This window comes from Pristis pectinata, chromosome 21, assembly GCF_009764475.1.
Source record: "Pristis pectinata isolate sPriPec2 chromosome 21, sPriPec2.1.pri, whole genome shotgun sequence".
NCBI lineage: Eukaryota > Metazoa > Chordata > Chondrichthyes > Rhinopristiformes > Pristidae > Pristis > Pristis pectinata.
Window position 1 is genome coordinate 18611298 of NC_067425.1, and position 20398 is coordinate 18631695.

The 20398-nt window shown below is 38.6% G+C and overlaps 1 protein-coding gene across 1 annotated transcript; it reads right to left on the reverse strand.

The window, feature by feature from the left end:
- Positions 1-3895: 3895 nt before the first annotated feature.
- Positions 3896-16337, reverse strand: aipl1 (aryl hydrocarbon receptor interacting protein-like 1). Its single transcript, XM_052035956.1, has 6 exons — positions 16242-16337; positions 15381-15560; positions 13729-13917; positions 9727-9903; positions 5236-5377; positions 3896-4101 (listed from the first exon to the last, which is right to left on the reverse strand). Exons 1-6 carry the CDS (start codon positions 16335-16337, stop codon positions 3896-3898), a joined length of 990 nt encoding a protein of 329 aa, XP_051891916.1.
- Between the last annotated feature and the right edge of the window lie 4061 nt (positions 16338-20398).

Here is a 20398-nt window from a genome sequence, read left to right on the forward strand (position 1 = left end):
TCCTTATCAATTGCCACTAATTCCATAAGAGCACAAACTCAAGGCAACAATCCTTGCAGGCAAGAATTTTGGGAAAGCCTCATTTTCAAATGCTACTAATACTTACACAGATCACTAACTTAAATAGCAATCAGCTGTGAGTTCAATCACCAATGGGTTGAAATGGTATTAAAACAGCACTTATTCATTTTGTTAAGATAGTACACCCAGGAATTTGATGGAAGCAGGTTAACTTGAGCACTGAATCGAGTCGGCAGAGAATCCTTAAATTTTCCATGTTGCATGTGCACGTGCTCAATCTAGCAATAATATCTTCAGAGGTCTAAGGATGGGAATTACCTAAATATCCAAAAATCCTCTAAAAAGAAAAGGCATCTTTTTTTTAATGAATGTTGGCTCATTGAGTTAAGGGAACATTTTTACAGCATTCACTACAAACACTACCATCAATCTGGAATCATAGCATCGTACAGCACAGAAACTGGCCCTTCGGCCCACCATATCCATACTGACCTTTTTGCCCATCTACACTAATCCCATTTGCCCACATCTGGTCCATACCCTTCTATGCCTTGCCTATTTAATTGCCTGTCTAAATGTCTAAGTGTCCACCTAAATGCTGTGATTGTATCTGACTCCACCACCTTTTCTGGCATCAAGCTTCAAATATCAACCACTCTCTGTGTAAAGAAAATTTACACCTCATATCCCATATAAAGCTCCTTCCTCTCATCTTAAACTTAATATGGGAAAAAGATTATGACTTGCCACCCAATCTATGCCTCATATAATGTTATCTACCTCTATTGGGTCATCCCTCAGCCTCCTTGACTCCAGAGAAAACAAACCCAGCCTGTCAAAACTCTCCCCATAACTGAAGTCCTCTAATCCAGGAAACATCCCGGTGTTTCCTCCTCTGCATATCTGTTTTAGGCAGCTTGGAAACAAAATAAAACACATTCTTCCCCATTAAGTTGTACCTTAAACCAAACTGTCCAACAGAAGCCAGCTGTTATTTCTATTCCTTATTCTAGTTATAATGTAAGAAGCCTAATAACCAAGTGGTAGCATTTCTGTTTTAAAGAGTTCATAAACCCAAGCTTGAGTCAGTCCAGACTCAGCCCTCAAGACCGATTCCCAGAGGTGAAATAATAATGAAGAGCAAACTATCCTGACATCCATTGATCATTTATAAGCTGTGCAGAGATGGCACATAGAAGGCAGACTACATATCAGAAGAAGGTTTATGTAATGAGTTCCTTTAGCTTAAGTTGCCCTTGAAGACTTACTGACGCAAGCACTTAGTGACAGAGCCTTGTTTAAGCCTCTTTTGTTGTGACTTAAAAATCTTACGTAAGTGGTCAACAAACGCAAGACAGCTGTTACATAGTTATCCATAATTTCATTACATATAACATGCTGCAATGAAAATTATTCCTGGTGATACTGGAATAAAATGTTTGCACAGGATCATATTTGCATAAACAGTGCACACCATCAAACATTTTAAATTTCTTTATGCTATAAATCTAGAATTATTTCAACTGTATATTTTTAAACAGAGTCAAAGATATTATTCTGCGTGCTAAGTTGAGTGTCTGTGCTAATTGTTTGATAAAGAAAATTAACAAAAGATCTGAATTAGAATTTTGAATTTGAGTATATGAATAAGTACTTTTTCATTGTTTAAATAATTATATTTTGTGTGTCACCTTTAAATCTCCTCCCTTACCACTAATTAAGTTCCCTCCTTTCTTAGTATATTTTGTACTGCATGCTTAAATGTGGATGACTTTCAAAACTCTACTGTAACCCATTACTTGGAAGTGTCCCAGCTACTTCCTCTAATCCCTCCAACAGCATGGTTGAGCTCTAGTGAAAACAGTTTGCCACAGTAACTGAAAGTAGCTGCTAAGTTAGCATTTACCAACAGCTCAGGGAATGGGGGGAGGGTCGCAAAATCCTAACTGTTAGCTGCCTTTGCCAGCTTGAACTGCTATGATAGAAGTACTTTATTAACTTTCTCCCTTGCAATCACAATTATCCAGAACAAGATATAAATGAAAGGGCAAACACATACTTTTGACCAGTCTAGAGAATAGCTCCATGTTTAATTTTTTGAGCTGAAATAACCTTATTGTTACACAGTGAATAAAATAAATATGGTGGATGCATTTACAACACATAGAAGGACAAGCCTTCTAAAGAAAATTGTAACTTATAGGAGGATTCATTCACATGTAGTAGTTGGGATCATACGGTTCAATCAGAGCATTGTGTCTCCTTCCTAAATGTCAGCTGAAACCTCAAATGGATTTGTCCAAAAAGGAATTATTCACAAGCTGAATTCCAGGTTTGCCTGAGCTAACAGAACCTGGCCCAACTGTTCAACTTCATTCAAATTAAAGGGGCACATCCAAGCAGTTCACTATTTCAACGGAATCATAGAACGATATAGCAGAGAAATAAACCATTTGTCCTTTCATATCTGTGCCACTGCAGAGCCTATCCCTAGCCACTTGACTGATAAGAAAGATAATCATGTGACATTTATATTGGGCCTTTCACAAACTCAAAGTGTACCAGAGCTATGTGTTTCTTTTGTACTGTGGTCTCTACCATAATGTTGCCATATTTCCTATACTTACCATGTTTCCTTATGACGTTGAAGGAGGCCCTTTCACCCCATCCAGTCTGTGCCAGTTCCTCACAGAGTGATCCCATTCCTCACTAGTTTTTCTTCTAACCTACTCTCCCCAAAATTCCTATCAACTCCCCCCAGGTTTTATTTCTCACCTACACACCAAGAGCAATTTTACAGATGCCAGTTAACCTACCAGCCCACAAGTGTCCTTGGGACGTGGGAGGAAATTGGAGCACTCAGTGTGCAGTCACAGGGAGAACATACAAATTCCATACAGCCCTGGATGTCAGGATTGAACTCAGGTCACAGGAGCTGTGAGGCAGCAGCTACATTAGCTGTGCCTCTGTGCCGCCCACATCATCAGAAAAGCTAGTTAATGTAATTATGTCCTCCCTTGTATTTTTGTAAATTTTTTAAGAAATGGAAACTTCCTACAAAGCCCATGAGTTCCCTGGCAGTGTTACCCTCGACTGTTGCTGTATAAGTTTACATGAAATCTGTTTCTTTAAGCCATCTAAATCTATCATTTGACTCCAGCTAGATATGTGCAGTAGCTTCACCTTTGTAGTGTATACAGTGGGCTTCAACTTGTTTAGAATTTGACGTATATTTTAGAGGCACCTTGTACTTCGTGCCTTATGAGTAAATAAATCACATCTAGTCAAATATTGAGTAATTAAAAGGAGACGCCATCCTAACAGCTAATATAGATGCTCTGAATCATGCTTCTGTCCATAAGGTAATATATCTTATTGCACTTGTTCACCCATTTCCTCCCCTAACATCTCACTAGGATCATCCCAAACTCAATGCAAGTCAAGGGCCAAGAACCACAAATGGATTTGAAACTAAACTGATGTTTGTTCTTACTGTTCTCTTATCAATTATCAATTGTTCTTTTGTAAATATCTTCAATTCACTACATTTACGCTCTTCAAACTGGACCAATGGACCAACTGTTTCAGATGACTTCTGTTGTTACAACCAGTGTTGTGATCCCTTGTACTTCACACTTTGGTCTGTCCATATTTTTGTTATGAGATTGCCATAAGAATGAAAAATATCCTATCACATCTCTATCCATGTTTAAATTAATCTTGTCTCACAAGATTCCTTATATGAAGGTACAACTTGAAAGAAAAAGAAGAAACTTCAAAGAGAAAGAAACTCCCCAGTTGAAAACAGGTTCACTATACTTTTTGTAAGGACTCATCAACTACAATGATGCATTATAATGGTTTGGTGGCAAATTCATTTATGAAACATCCTCTTGAATTGTAGTTTCTCCTCCTCTTCTTTATCTCTCATTCTGGAATCTAGAATCCGTAGCTCTTTTCTCACTGACTTGGTCATTCCACTGTCATACTCCAAAACCTTCTCAAAATCTGCTTTGGCTTCTGCTTCATTCCATACTTCTGCATGTGCTTTGGCCCTAAGAAAGTAGGCTTTTACAGTACCTGCAGGAGGAAGTCAACACATCATGAAAGATGGAGCAAACATGAAATGAAGTCTTGAAAAGAGTGTGGGGATGCCTGACTGGATTTTATTCATTGCTTAAGGCAAAACTGCCAAGGAACAGGAACATAACACGCTATCCTTAGGAAAAGAAAGACACAGGAGACTGAAGATGCTGGAATCTGGTGTAACAAACAATCTGCTGGAGGAACTCGGTGAATTGAGCAGCATCTGTGAGGGTAAAGAATTCCTCCCACTATCTCCCCACAGATGTTGTTCGACCTGCTGAGTTCATCCAGCAGATTACTTGTTGCTTGGGAAAGAAAGTGTTAATGTTTCAGGTCAATGACCTTACAGCACAATTGATGTGAAATCATCTCTCTCTCATCAGATGCCACTATACCTACTGGGTATCATATTCGCTTTTCATTTCAGATTTCCAGCATCTGCTATGTTTTGCTTTTGTAGGGCATCATAAAGAAAAATTAGTGGATCCCAACGACAGTGTACAGAGGTAACAAAAATACAGTGATGTGCAAGTTCTTTTTGTACATGCACTAGTTCTTATTTTTACTCTTCAATTATTATTATCTTCTTAACTATGTCCAAAAACATATACCTTCTCAGATTGATCTCTCTATATTTCTGAATCTTATTTTCACTTGCTTCTCTTCTTCATTCTGTCATTCTCTCTTTCACTGTATCTCCTCTTTTTTTCCAGCACTCTTTCCATCCACCTTTTGGGTTTCACATTCTATCAACATGGTGTGTACCCTGGGGGAGTGTTTGGATGGGGTGGTGTTCCCCTGGTCCTACTCTTTTAGGTGTAGTTCCATGACCAGGAAGGAATTTTGTTGGCATTTGCGTGCCATTGAAACAATGTGATAGAACATTGTGATTGTTTTTTTTTAAGATTTATCAAATTGGAATGCAATAAATATCTAGGATCGAATTGGTTGAAGGAACCAGGATCTTATTTGTCAAAGTTCTAAAATTTGATTGGAGCAGAGTAAATGTTTGTGCCATTTAATTAAATATACCTTTACAGAGTTTCAAGTGTTCTAAAACTATATTGTTTTTGTATTGCAAAGCTGGATCCTGAGTTTCTGGATGTGACCTGGTTGATTTGCCCATACCTGGATGCTTGTTGAGGATGTCTGTTGTTTGCTCTAGCACTTCATAGTATTCTTCCATCTTCAAAAGACATTGGCAGTAGTTCAAAACTAAAGTGACAACCATCTTCTCCAGTTTCAGCCACTGAATCTCCCAGGGCTTCAGCTAACATAAAATATCAAAATTATTATCCAAACCTTGTTTATCCAAGCACTATATTATCTCAGAGCAAAATGCAAATCTTAACATTTATTCTTTAATTTTTTTCCTTCAATACACTTCTATAATGTGCTGTGAAATAATAGTATTTACATTGTAATTCTATTCATAGTCTGATCTCTTTATTATTAAAGCACAAGGGGTTAAACAGATAAGATAAGATTTCTTTATTAGTTACATGTACATCGAAACACACAGTGAAATGCATCTTTTGCATAGAGTGTTCTGGAGCAGCCTGCAAGTGTCGCCATGTTTCCAGTGCCAACATAGCATGCCCACAACTTAGGAGGGGAGGGTGTTGTGCAGGGGATAGTTATATAGGCCATCCCTGGGTAATGAACGGGTTCTGTTTTTACAGACGTCCTTACGTCAATTTTGTCCATAAGTCGGAAGATACATAAAAGTTACCCTATATGGTAAAGATACCTCCACAGTACTGTAATCAGTGGCACCAAAAACACATCAGACTAGGAAGAGAGAACAATTACTGAAAGTTGAGAGGGAGAGGAAACTAGTTCTGCCATTCGTAGGAACAAAGGTATATAGGTACTTCAGACTTTTGGATTTAATAATATTATGGGAGCTCATTTCTATGTATAGGTGTCCATAAGTCAGGTGTTTATAACCCAGGGAATGATCTGTGGTGAAATTAGCTGACCTATCAATGTCTCCATGACTACCAACAATAATGTAACATGTATAGCTATTAGAAAGCTTGTTTCCAATGGAGGAGAGTAACACTTCTTTTCCTGGCACTACCTCCAGAGAAAGAGGCTAAAGCTAGAGGTAACGTTACCTCCTTCCTTATTTGATGCATTAATCATTGAACCTAAAACATTATAAGAACAGCAGTTGATGCATACAGTTTATGCAGTTCACAGTTCAGTATCATGTCACCAAACTGTTCTATGCGGATTGTGACTTCATGGGGAGTCTCACACAAAGTAACGTGGCAGCTGAGTTCTGCTGCACACTGTATTACTAAAAGGCACTTTAAGTACCACTTGCATGGTGATCAGGGAGAAATGCAGAAAAGAGGCTGTTTCCTGTGTTTCTTAAGTGTGATTATAATAGCTGAAATACCAAAAGTGTAATTTTTTTCCAATACACAATTGCTGATATTAATCATCTTAAAAGTGTTGACCATCAAAAATGTCAATGCAGAACAACTGAAAAGATTTTTTTAATATGTAAACATGGTGGGCATATGAGATTTGCCCACGAGGGGCATATTATACTGGCCAACCAAACTACCTAGCTGAAGGACTTTGGAATGTGGGAGGAAACTAGAGCACCCGGGAGAAACTCATGTGGTCACCAGGAGATTATCCAAGCTCCACACAGACAGCTCCGGAAGTCAGGATTGAGCCAGAATTGTGGGAGTTGTGAGGCAGCAGCCCTACTAGCTGCCTGATGAGATGAAGGTGACTGTACACAGCCCCAAGTGAGTGGTTTCCTTCACTGCCTCATAGAAGGTTAAACCTTCTTTTAAAATCTTGTTTTATACTTTTATAAATTAAAAAAAAACATTTACTATAGACTCTAGTCAAATATACATCAGGTCAGGCAGCAACATTTGTCGCACGTTTTGTGCTGTTAGCACACAACTCATCAGATTTATTAAATAAAACTTCCCAATTTACCATGATGGTATTTGTTAAAAATATCAAATGTTTTCTAGTTCAGTAGCACACCTATTGTATTATCATAAGAACTACATTACCATATTCAGTAAATTAATATTCCAAGCAGAACACCATAACCATTGTATTCCCATTCTCACCATAACCACTCATGACCAACACACTACAGAATCCAAAACAAAAGCAGAAAATGCTGGAGTACACAATAGGTTAGATAACATCTGTAGAGGGAAAAGAACCATGATCTGTCACTGATGAAAGTTCATCGACCTGAACAACAGCAAACCATACGTCAGGCTGCTGTTTATCGATTACAGCTCGGCGTTCAACACCATCATCCCCTCAGTACTAATCAACAAGCTTCAAAACCTGGTCCTCTGTACCTCCCTCTGCAACTGGATCCTCGACTTCCTTATCGGGAGACCACAGTCAGTGCGGATCGGTAATAACATCTCCTCCTTGCTGACACTCAACACAGGCTCACCTCAAGGATGCGTGCTTAGCCCACTGTTCCACTCTCTCTACACTCATGACTGTGTGGCTAGGCACAGCTCAAACAGCATCTATAAATTCACCAATGACATCACTGTTGTCAGCAGAATCTGAGATGGCGACGAGGAGGCGTACAGAACTGAGACAGATCGGCTGATTGAGTGGTGTCACAACAACGGTCTCACACTCACTGTCAGCAAGACCAAGGATTTGATTGCAGACTTCAGGAAGAGGAAGTCGGGAGAACACACACCAGTCTTCATTGAGGAGTCAGCGGTGGAAAGTGTGAGCAGCTTCAAGTTCCTTGGCATCAACATCTCAGAAGATATATCTTGGGCCCGATATATTGATGCAATCATGAAGAAGGCACACCAGCGGCTCTACTTTGTTAGGAGTTTGAGGAGATTTGGTACGTCAGCAAAGACTCTTGCAAATTTCTGTAAATGTACAGTGGAGAGCATTCTGACTGGTTACATCACTGCCTGGTATGGAGGCTCAAATGTGCAGGATCGAAAGAGGCTGCAGAGGGTTGTAGACTCAGCCAGCTCCATCACGGGCACAACCCTCCCTGCCATCAAGGACATCTTTAAGAGGCAGTGCCTCAAAAAGGCAGCATCCTTCATTAAGGACCCTCACCACCCCGGACATGCCCTCTTCAAGTTACTACCATCAGTAGCCTGAAGACCTACACTCAATGTTTCAGGAATAGCTTCTTCCCCTTTGCCATCAGATTTCTGAACGGTCCATGAACCCATGAAGACTACCTTGTTATTCCTCTTTTGCACCATTTAGTTTTGTAACTTATAGAAATTTTGATATCTTGCACTGTACTGCTGCCCCAAAACAACAAATTACACGACATAACGTCAGTGATAATAAACCTGATTCTGAAACATTAACACTGTTTCTCTCTCCACAGATGTTGCTTTTCCTGCTGAGTATCTCCAGTGTTCTCTGCTTTCATTTCAGATTTCCAAAATCCATAGCATTTTTATTTTACTTTCATACATCCCCGGTGTTACCAGAACTACTATATTTCTGTGATCACTACATTAAGATACTCAAAACATTTCCACAGACATTATATTACAATATCCATCTCATTACAGTACCTACTACATTACCATACCTTCTATACCACCTTACCCACTACATTATCAGATTTTCTATATTACCATTTCCTTTATATTACTTTTCTCACCATGTTATCATACCTACTTTTCTTGATGGCAGACTTGCTATAGAACGTTTAAGATTAACCCCTCACTGACAGTATTTTCTGGTACTTCCCTATGTCTTTCCGCTGTTGGATTTAGTTAATAACGGTCCAAAGATTAAGGCTATGTTGGCCAAGAATTCCTTCAAAATCTGCAACCACTAATACCCAAACTGTGAGACTAGCAAATGCATGGGAACAGCACCAGCACCAAATGCTATACCATACTAACGTGAACATATATCATTGTTCCTTCATTGTCATGCATTGTGGATATGCCTTTATAGCAAGGACCACAATAGTTCAAGAAACAGATCAAGTGGCACAGTGCCAAAGGAAGGAAGGAGATAATGTCAGCTCTGCGCACATCCTGAGAATTAACAGTTAAAAAAAATCATAGGATGAGTTACTGTTGAATTTACAACCACCTTTTCCAGCTATCTAACTGTGCCTAGCTTTTTTTTTGAAAATGCAAATTAGCATCATAAAGGAAACAGACACATAAACATAACACTGTACCAACTCTAGTTCCACCTGCTCTATGTCTCCAATGGTATGTCATAACAGTGAGCATCTGTGCCCAACATTGGTACATGGGGAGTCTGGTGCCACAGATAAAGGGCTCACAATATAACTCATGGGAATGGTGCACTGAGATTTTTTGAGGGTATTTGTCAGCAACCACCAGTTCAAACATACTCACCTTTAATTTAGTGACCATCTGCTTGACAACTCATTTTTCTTTTACTGTTTATCTCAATGACTGCAAGCCCAAATATAGTAATGCCATCAGAAGTCAAGGTGTAAGTAGCAATATCCAGAATTCAATAGAAATAAGCAGAGCCAATATGTCAATTGGAATAATTTGTGACTAATTTAATTCAGTGCAATCTTGCATATGGTAATCACTTCTTTGATGATTTTAGTTTATGAATGTTATGTACCTTTACTTGTAGGTTCTTCAGGCAGATAACCCCCTCACGATATTTTGCCAGTGCCTCTGGATATCGGCCGAGTTTGAACAGTTTGTTTCCTGTGCCATGGAGGAGAGGCACAGCTTTAAGCTTCTCATCATCATTCATGGCCCAGGTTTCTCGTTTGTAAGCACTTGGTGACTCAACCTAGGTTTAAAAAATACATTTCCTTTTCACATTGAAGGTTAGATCACCTTTCATTATTTTCAAAGAGAGCAGACACAAATATTTTTGACATTGATTCAAACAGGGAAAAAAAGAAAATGGACATCACAGTTGTAATTATACCAAATTACCTCATTTGCTTGCCTAATTTGCATGCCTATCCAACTGCCATTTTGTGTCACACCTTATGCCCATTATAAACTACAACTCCGGGTTAATTTTCCCGTATTAACCTTGACCACAGTTTAGTCATGAGCCAATTGCATCCCCAAAAATGCTTTTAAAGTTATTTTTGATTATAATTTCTTCTTTGCTGGTGGATAATTATGGATGTGATTATCTTGGCTCAAGATCTGCCCCACTGTTGGGCAATTGTGATGCCTTTAGACTGTTCTTTGCCTCTAGCTTATTCTGCATCTGGCTTTTATGGCCCAGACTATTAACATGAAGGGCCTAGAGCCAAGAAACAGGATAACATGTGGCTGCAGACATGGACCTAACGTCTAAATGATAAATACTGGAGCACATGCATTTAAGGTGAGAGGAGGAAAGTTTAAGGGAGATGGTGGAGGGTGGGGGGCAAGTTTTTTTACACAGAGATTGGTAGGTGCTTGGAACAGGCTGCTAGGGGTAGCAGTGGGAGCAGATATGATCATGGTGTTTAAGACGCTTTTAGATAAACACATGAATATGCAGGGAATGGAGGGATATGGATCATGTGCAGGCAGAAGAGATTTAGTTTAATTTGGCGTTGTGTTCAACACAGACATAAGGGGCCGAAGGACCTGTTCCTGTGCTGTATTGTTCTATGTTCTATCTGGTAACCAGCTCTGAGACACCTCAGGCTTCTTCAACAGCAGCCTGTTTTCTTTACCCCACAACTACCCAATCCAAGAGGATAATATGAAGGAAGCCTACGATTACACCATTTTCTTCACTTGTTACTCAAAATGGCATCATAGGCAGAAGAAAAAATATCATCAGTCATCAAGTCAGATCATTCCCAGCTAGTTCTTCATAAATAAATCAAAATCTTGCAACCCTTTGACTTCACTGTTGAGTGGCGATGTGTCTGCTGTGTCCATGGGGTCGGGGATTCCATACGCTGATGAGTTGGGAGGGAACACAAACAGAGGCCTGGAAGTAGCCCTGGGCAGGGCAGACAGGTAAGTGGAGCAACCATGTGGTGTCCAACAGCTGAGGGGGGGGGGGAGGGGGAGGGGAGGGAGAGGAGCGTTGATGTCCATGTCACTTCTAGGTAAGTTCTGTCACTTTCTTAGAGAGACAAAATATCCCTCCAGCAAATGTGTGAGGTGTCTCTCACTGTACAGAATGCAGTAGCACCTCTTTACCACAACATTCTGTGTCTATTGACATTGTACAGTTGTTCTCCCAATGTGTGGGATCCACAGTATTAAAGTTAGGTGTGGTAAATTAGGTTTTTCAATTTTTTGTTTGACTTGGGTTGATTTGGTAAAGAATGTTTTACTCCTGGCAATGTGATTTTAATATAAGGTACATTGATCGAAGTCTTGATGATTAAGTGGTAACACATGCACATTGGCTTTTTAATGGTCTAATGGTGGAGTTTGCAGCAGACTCATGTTGAGTGGTGAGAGTTCAGAATCTGCAGGCCCAATTGTGAAAGGTACCTCTGACTTTGGCTTCTTGAATAGTCACTGACAGTTCAGTGGTGGGATATCTGATCCATACAGTTGCTATTATAATATAATAATTAACTTATTAAACTATTATATAGAATGAATTTATAATGACATGGAACTTATCAGAACCATGAATGGCCCAAGTTTAAAGGAGGACGTGTGTTTGATTCTGTATTGTGTATCAGGTTAAGAGATAGAAATTATGTTGAAAGAGTAGTATATGTAAGTGCCTGGTGACTGTCCAGTAAGTGGAAGATAGACATACATTTGCAAGTAAATCAAAAAAATCTGCAGATGTTTGAAATCTGAAATAAAAACAGAAAATGCTGAAAAGATCCAGCAGGTCAGGCAGCATCTGTGCAAAGAGAAACAGTTAGCATTTCTGACTGAAAGCCCTTCATCATAACCAAAAAAAGAGAGAAGAAAACAAGTTAGTTTTAAGTTGCAGAGAAGGCGTGGGGTGGGATGGATCAGGAAGTAGGAATATCTCCGATAGGGTGAGACAAGGGGTACTGTAAGGACAAGTTGTGGAGGTCCTCCAGTGAAATGAGTTAGTCTATTTACATCCCTTTCATAATGTCCCAAAGTACAGTCAATGAAATATTTTGGAACTCTAGTCATTGCTCTTGTGTAAGAAATGCTAAAGCCAATTTGTCCACAATAATTTCCCACTAACAGCAGATTGCCAACAGTTTGTCAAATGAAAGTGCTGATTGAAGACACAGTATTGGCCAGGGCACCAGGATAAACCCCTCTGAACTTTCTTGAAACCTATGGAGTCTCTTGCATGAAGTTAAGGAAGCAGTCAGAGCCTAGGATTAAAAGTCCCATCTGACAGATGGAGCCGCCGGTACTTCGGCACTCCCTCAGTACTGAAGCCTGGATTTTCTGCTCAAAACCACAGTCACAATCTGCTGTTACATTGGTATCAGTTTTTGTCATGACCTGAACTTAAAAATAAACAAATCATCACATTAGTTCTTATTGCCTGCCAGATGCTACTGGAAAAACTTTTTTGTTTGAATTTGAATTTGAAAAAAAAACTTTCATGTTTAGTATTGAGTCATTTACCCATTTAATGAAGAGAGTTATAACTGAAAATTCATAATGACATCTTTTGGCACTTTTTCCTCATATTTTATTCCTTGAGTCTTTTAAAATCATTGATGAAATGAATTGAATACTGGACCTTTTAATCTCTAAGACCCTAGGTTAAGAGAGCAGATGAGATTGATTCTCTCTCAAAATCCAAGATACAGGAGCCTGAGGCACGTACCACCAGACTTAAGGACAACTTCTACCCCACTGTGATAAGACTATCGAACGGTTCCCTTATACAATGAGATGGACTATGACCTCATGATCTATCTTGTTGTGACCTTGCACCTTATTGCACTGCACTTCCTCTGTAGCTGTGACACTTTACTCTGTACTGTTATTGTTTTTAGCTGTACTACATCAATGCACTCTGTACTAACTCAATGTAACTGCACTGTGTAATGAATTGACCTATATGATCAGTTTGTAAGACAAGCTTTTCACTGTACCTTGGTACGCGACAATAATAAACCAATACCAATACTTTCTCAGTTTTCTGTATGCAGTTTGGTTGCTGTCTTTCTGGTTGATGCCTTAGGAAGCGCTGACGTTACACAGAAACCTCATTGTTTTATCCAGAAGGATTAAATAAAGTACAACATTGACCACTAATAAAAAGAGTAAGGAAGAAAAGGAAGAGCCATAGAGTCATATAGCACACAAACAGGCCCCTTGACCCTTTGAATCTGTGCTGACCATTAAGCACCCATTTAACACTAATTCCGTTTTATTCCCCACACATTCCCATCAACTGTCCCACAGATTCTACCACTCACCTACACAGTGGGGGCAACTTACAGTGGCCAACCTACCAACCCGCACGTCTTTGGGATTTGGGGGTAAACCAGAGCACCAGGGGAAACCCACACAGTCACAGGGAGAACCTACAAACTCCACCCAGACTGCTCTGGAGGTCCTAATTGAACCAGGATCACTGGAGCTGTGAGGCAACAACTGTAAGAGCTCAGAGATCAAATAATTTACTGAAAGAACTAACTTAACTCTTTGAGTTCAATTTTCATTTAAGAAGTAGAACCAGTTTAACCTTTAATAGTTCAATAACAAAGATGAGCGGCTGAGGTTCTTTCTGCAATTCATCCAGGTCATCGTATCCCAGGCTGTGATACGCAAACATATTGGCAAGACCACAGGTATGAATGTGCCAGTCTGTTGCATCTTTTCCTTCAATAATCCGACGCAAGCTCTTGGCTACAGTTGGATACAAGCCTGTGTGCTGTTGGAGGAGAAAGGAGAGAAACATTTTTCTCAGTATTAGTCATTTTAAGAATAACCAGAAAATGCATTTTCACAGCTGGTAAAATACAACCAATCAACATTGGACATACACTGCACTATGTCTCGAAGGGAACAGAAAGAATTAGGTTTGGCGTATTTCCTGGCAGCAAGTCCAAAAGGGCAGTGCTAAGGCTCTAGAAACAGGCTGCACATCTGTCTTCATCCATTTATGCTAAATGCACATTACAGCAGTGGTTGTCTTGAAAACTTTTGCTTTGAAAACTTCAATTTATGTCCCCTTCTTTGGTGAATATTTTGTTAAAAAAAAACTTTCCCCCTTTCTCTGCCAGTTTTCTCCTTTCTGAGTTTGAGGTATTGGCTCTTGGCTGAGATAGACCATGAGTGCAGCTTCCTCAGTAAAGTTACCATTCCCCAAGCATGTACCTTGACATTTCAGTATTGGCAGCCTGTTCTGCTATTTTATCTTCTCCAAGAAAGGTCCACATGAAGATCAAAGTAAGCAGCACCAGGCCTGGCTGCCTGGAGTGTGATTCAAACATTTAGTTAGCTGTTGCCTAACAGGAAACTGTTACCCAGTTTCCCTAAATTTACAGATCCTGCTGCATTGCATACTTGGATGGTATCCCAGATTCCTGGGATGAAGGGATTGATATCTATTGAGCAGATTGGACCTATAGTCGTTAGTGTATGGAAGAATAAGAAGTGACGTTATTGAAGTTTTTAAGATTCTGAGATGGATTGACAGGGTGGATGCTGAAAGGATGTTTTCCCAAGTGGGAACATCTAAGACTAGGGGACATAGTTTCAGAATAAGGCAGAGATGATGAGGAATTTCTTCCCTCAGAGAGTAGTGACGCTTTGGAATTGCAGAGCTATAAAGACAGAATCACTGAATATATTCACGGCAAAGACCAGCAGAGATTTGAACTACAAATGTGTCAATGGGTATGGGGCAAAAGTGGGAAAGTGGTGTTGAAGCCAAGACTGGATCAGCTATGATCTTATTGAATGATGGAGCAGGTTCAAGGATTGATTGCCCTCCTATTCCTGTTTCTTAAGTTCTTATTTATGTTAAGTAAAAAGTAAGACCATTGATTTAGTTTGCTAATTTATTATGGCTTTACTGGAGAAAATAACATAGGTACAGGTGTTTAAGCATTTTTAAAAAGTCTCATGGATTTTATGATGTATTAGTAACTGTAAGTCATCCTTCTGTGGTTATTGTCAGTCCATATGGCAGCAGCTTCACTTAACCTGCTTAATCCTGCCTAAGGATTAGAATTAATGACTAAACAGAAAAATGGATTGTGGAGCATTGCGACAAGCAGTATTACTCATCCAATAATTAATGCAGAACATAGGTGACTTCAGTTACTTTAGACTTCGTCTCATCAATTCACCGTTTCCCACTGAAAATTTGCTTCAGCCAGTAACACTTACAATGACATCACACCAAAACTCAGCAACCTCTCCGATTCTCATTGATGAAATCAGAATTTCCCAGACTTCCAGTTTAAACATGTTGCCTATGACTATTTCCATTGCCCTGCCGACTTGTTTGCTATCATCGATGACTGTTCGATCTCCGTCACATTTTAAAGTTCGAAAATGAAATGTGACCTATGTAACAATAAATAAAGAATGTTATTTTTATTTCCATATCAAGAATACTTATTCTGGATGCTAATGTTTTAACTGCATGAATGTTTTATTTTCTCTACATGTGCACTGGTTATTACTCTGTATATTAGCTCCTGTACTGCTTTGGCATAGGTTGTTATCTAATTTAGTTTAAATAGGTCAACAGTTGCATTGAAATAGTACACAAAAAACTTTATATGTCCATAATTATTAGTGCAACACAGGAAGATATAACACCCATAATGCTTCAGTTTGTTTCCTGCTAAATCATTCAGTAATATTTTGCTTGAAATTAATAAATTAATTTTTATATCAAGGCAAGACCATGTTATTTATAGGACACTTTAGCTTTAGAAATGAGTATTTTCCGCTTCCATGTTTGTTAAGGATTGACTACTATTGTAACATTACTGGAAATACAGTAGGATAATAAAAAAATAGAAATATATTTGAAGTTAAGTTGATAAAACATAATAGATCATAATGAAAATAAAGTAAACTGAATTAAATTTGTATATATAAGTTAAAATAATAATCCATTATCAGTATAAATATTTGCAATACACTCCGCTACCTACTTTGTTTTGATACATTGGAAATGTTGTAAATTAATAATATTTTCAGATTACTCATAAAGTCTTAAAATATAGTTGAACCTACTTTGGATCCTGTGAGAAATTTTGGCAGCTCACCAGTTCCTCCATGAAGAATAGTCTTTTTAATGCCTTCGACATTTGCAAGATATGTTTCCTCCATGATTTGTACTTATGGACTGCAATGCAATATTACAGTGTACACTGTAATATTGTACACACCAATGCATTTGATAATGATCCTGATGAACCTTGTCTTTAAAACTGGATTAAGCAGAGGGAGGATTTGGGAGAGGGGGGTGGGGAAAGAAGCAAGGAGGATCAATCTAATAAAGTACTCTGCAGTGTTAAGAATATACTGTTATATAATTCTTGAGCTTCTTAACAACGGGACTACTTTTCCTGGCAATAATTAGAATTCCTTTCAATCTTGACTCTACTTCTGCCATTTGCTTCAAAGGAATGAACATTTGGGAACATTTGAGCTCAAATAAAACATACAAATCTTGTTAAAAACAATTGCTTGGAAAATGAACCCATTTGCACCTTTTTTTGTGTAAATTATGTATAAAAAACTTGTTGCATATGTATTGAAGTGTCTGCACCCATTTATTGTTGAATTCCATAGAAATTGGACTGAGCATTTCCTGTAACAATTCACACACCTAATGAAGTCAGTGATCCGTGTAATGTCTGTTGTTTAATTACCAACTTAAGATTCCTGGTATTAACTTCAAAGTTCAACAAGCAGTGGATCACACTAAAAGAAATGAATCCTCTGTGAGTTAAAGGAACATCATTGGGACATAATTTTTATATTTTATAAATCCAACCCAATGATTTCAATGTAATCTCACTGCTGGCAATGCTAAGCAAAGGTCCAGGCATCCATGCACTGAGAAGTGCAGGTCACAGGTGCCTCATCCATGGATTGGATGCAGCTGCTGTCTACAGTCACTCAGGGCATGGGGCATAATCATCCGCTCCATGTTTCATATTCTGTTACCCCATTACCCCTACAGCCAGCTCCCATTTTCCTTCATTTGCAAACACCGTGACCCCAATGATTGATATGAAGCAGCCCAATTAGACCCAGCATTGCTGAATCAGGTCTCTCTGTAGCATAAAGGGGACGGGGTGGGGGGGGGGGGGGGACCATCACTGCATCCTCCATGACCCAGTTTCCCCCACTTCCTCCATTTCTTCTTCCCACTCCATTTCCTGCTCTCTTTTAAACCACATTCTGCCTTGGAGATAGGAGGAGGAATATTGGGGAAGAATCCCATAACTCAAAATGGTGTCAAATTTTATTACCCTGCCCACAATCTGCACAAAATTGCCTACAAGTAAAATTGGTTCTATGATCATTCCTAGTTATCAAGCATGCAGTGCTTTTTATGCTTGAACATGGAGACAAAGACCTATTTTTAAAGGATCAGATTGCTTGGATATTTTACCAGCTGTAGTCGTGGATAGTTTTGTGCAGTGCCCCTTTATATTTTTAGGTCTTTTCTTCTTATTGAATATCAGCTTTTCATAATTTCAAAGACCCTGATATCCAGGAACCTTTCGGACAAGAAGCCCAGGAGTATGAAGAGAAGGCCTTTTGGTTTTCATTGATTAGATTGACGTGGAAGAGCAAAACTAAAGACTATTGATTTGCAAAATTCATTAAGAAATTTAGAAGGAACTTCTTTACCCAGAATCTGAGGAGAATGTGGAATTCTCTATCACACTGGAATCAAATAGAAGCTACCATCCGGCAGGAAGTACAGAAGCCTGAAGTCCCACACCACCAGGTTCAAGAACAGTCATTTGCTTCAACCATTTGGTTCTTGAACTAACCTGCACAAGCCTAATCACTATCTCAATATAACAACACAATGACCACTTTGCACTACAACAGACTTTGTTTCTTTTTTGTTCTAATTGTGTTCTTTCCTGAATAATTTTGTATAATTTATGTCGTTAATTTATGTTTTTCTTGTGAAGGTTGTGTATTTGATGCTATGTGCCTGTGATACTGCTGCAATCAAGTTTTTCATTGCATCTGTGCATACATGTACTTGAGCATATGACAATAAACTTGACTTTGACTTTGAAAAGATATTTTGAAATTGTAGGTATGTTGATGGAAAAGGAATAAAGAATCACCTTGGCCTGAGGAGTGATGGGAAGTGGGGCAAAAGGTATTGGTCTTGGTTTATCATTGTCACATGTACCGAGATACAGTGAAAAGCTTTTGTTTGCGTGCCACCCAGGCAGGTCATTCCATAAATAAGTACATCACAGTAATAAAAAGGAAAGCAGAATGCAGAATATAGTGTTACAGTTACAGAGAAAGTACAGTGCAGGTAGACATAACCATGATGAAGTAGATTGGGAGATCAAAAGTTAATCTTTTAGCATATGAGAGGTCCATTCAAGAGTCTGATAACAGCAGGATAGAAGCTGTCCTTGAGCCTGATGGTACGTGCTCTCAAGCTTTTGTATCTTCTGCCCGATGGGAGAAGGGAGAAGAGAGAATGGTACAAAATTGCTAGCAGAGACTGATTGGGCTGAATGGTATGTTCCAGTGCTATAAATCCCATGTATCTATGCAATTTCTTGTTAATTTTCTTTAGTGCACTTATCCTGTATCTTCACAGGATTTTTTCATTCCATCCTTGGCAATTAGTAGAATATCTTTGCATTGATAACATCTTATACTTGTATTAATTATCAAATTTATTCAACAAAAACGAATCAAGAAAATATAGAACAGCAATGTATTGCATACATATATTTACATTAGAAATTATGCTAACCAGCCATGTAAGAAATGATTACAATCTATGTATTAAGCAGTTGTTTTATGGCTAATATTTATAAATACAATCTTCTCATTCTCCTGTATGCGTTCAGACTACAGGATCTAATTGACCTAATCTATCTCTCTGAAGGTCCCAAATGATTTGATATAACTAGTTATTTCTTAATGACTTCGTGAGCTTTATCACAGAATGGGAATTTGAGCACTTGTTGAATGAAACATTCTACAGATAGAAACAGTGAGAACTTGCTAATTAAAATGGAGTTGTAGAGCTTGAATGAACACAGACTTATGAAGGTTAGTGAAAACATGAACAAGCCATTGGAACAATACACACAAAAAAGCAACTAAATGTATCCACATCCCACTATCGTTGGTTTTGGAATCACTGCTAACTTTTTAAGCTATATGTTATTTTAGGAGCTTATTTCTGTTCAGTCATGGTTACCTTCAGTTTCTAAGTCTCATTTAATTTTTTTGTGTATATGTGTATCCATGCATAATACATTCCATCCTCCTTATGTCCCTCTGGATTATTTTGTGGTAGTTCTCATATTCAAGGCCTTAACTTTCTTTTCAAATTTTCATATTTCTTTGGACAACTTGGACTTTGCTGGGAATAGAAAACAATAACTGAGAATTAAATATATTTGGCAACTCATTAAATCTGCTCATTTAACTCTATCCTATTAAAAAACAGTGTAGGTAACTGAAGGTGGGCCTTTCCATGGTTTTAAGCATAATTGGGTTTTCTTTGTTTTACAGCTATTCTTTGTTTTACAGCAATAATTGCAATACATCCTTTACACAAACAAAGTTTATTGCAAAATTTGTTTCCAACCAAGCTACAAACTTAGTGGTAACTACTGAAGTACAAATAAAGTACATCAACATCATACATTTATAAAGCAATTACACACAGTAAAATGTACCATGTCACAAGAGCATCACCAAATAAAATTTAACACAGAGCCATGGAAAGGAATGTTAAGATTGACGACCAATAGGTAGGTCAAAGAGAAAGGTTTAAGGATGGATTTAAAGGACGGGGAAAGAATTTAAGAGATAGAACAATTTTGGGAAGGAATCTTATGAACTTATGAAGTTGACAGCTGAAGGCACAACAACTAATACTGGCAATACAAGAGACTGCAGATGATGGAATATGGAGCAACATACAATCTGCTAGAGGAACTCAGCGGGTCGAGCGGCATCTGTGGGGGGATAGGAATTGTCAACGTTTCAGGCCGAAACCCTGCATCTTGATGCAGAATGCATGGGTTTGACCCAAAATATGGACAATTCCTTTCCCCCACAAATGCTGCTTGACTCACTAAGTTCCTCCAGCAGATTGTTTTTGCTACAACTAATACTGGAGTGATTAAAATCAGACCAGAACTGAAGAAGTGCCA

Excerpts from the sequence above, each read along its gene's own strand:
- aipl1 (XM_052035956.1), bottom strand. The coding sequence starts at position 16,337 with ATGGAGGAAACATATCTTGCAAATGTCGAAGGCATTAAAAAGACTATT. Across the intron at positions 9,904-13,728 it reads TTGTTATTGAACTATTAAAG|GTTGAGTCACCAAGTGCTTA; the intron begins GTTAAACTGGTT and ends TTTTAAACCTAG. Across the intron at positions 4,102-5,235 it reads CATCCTCAACAAGCATCCAG|GTACTGTAAAAGCCTACTTT; the intron begins GTATGGGCAAAT and ends TTCCTCCTGCAG.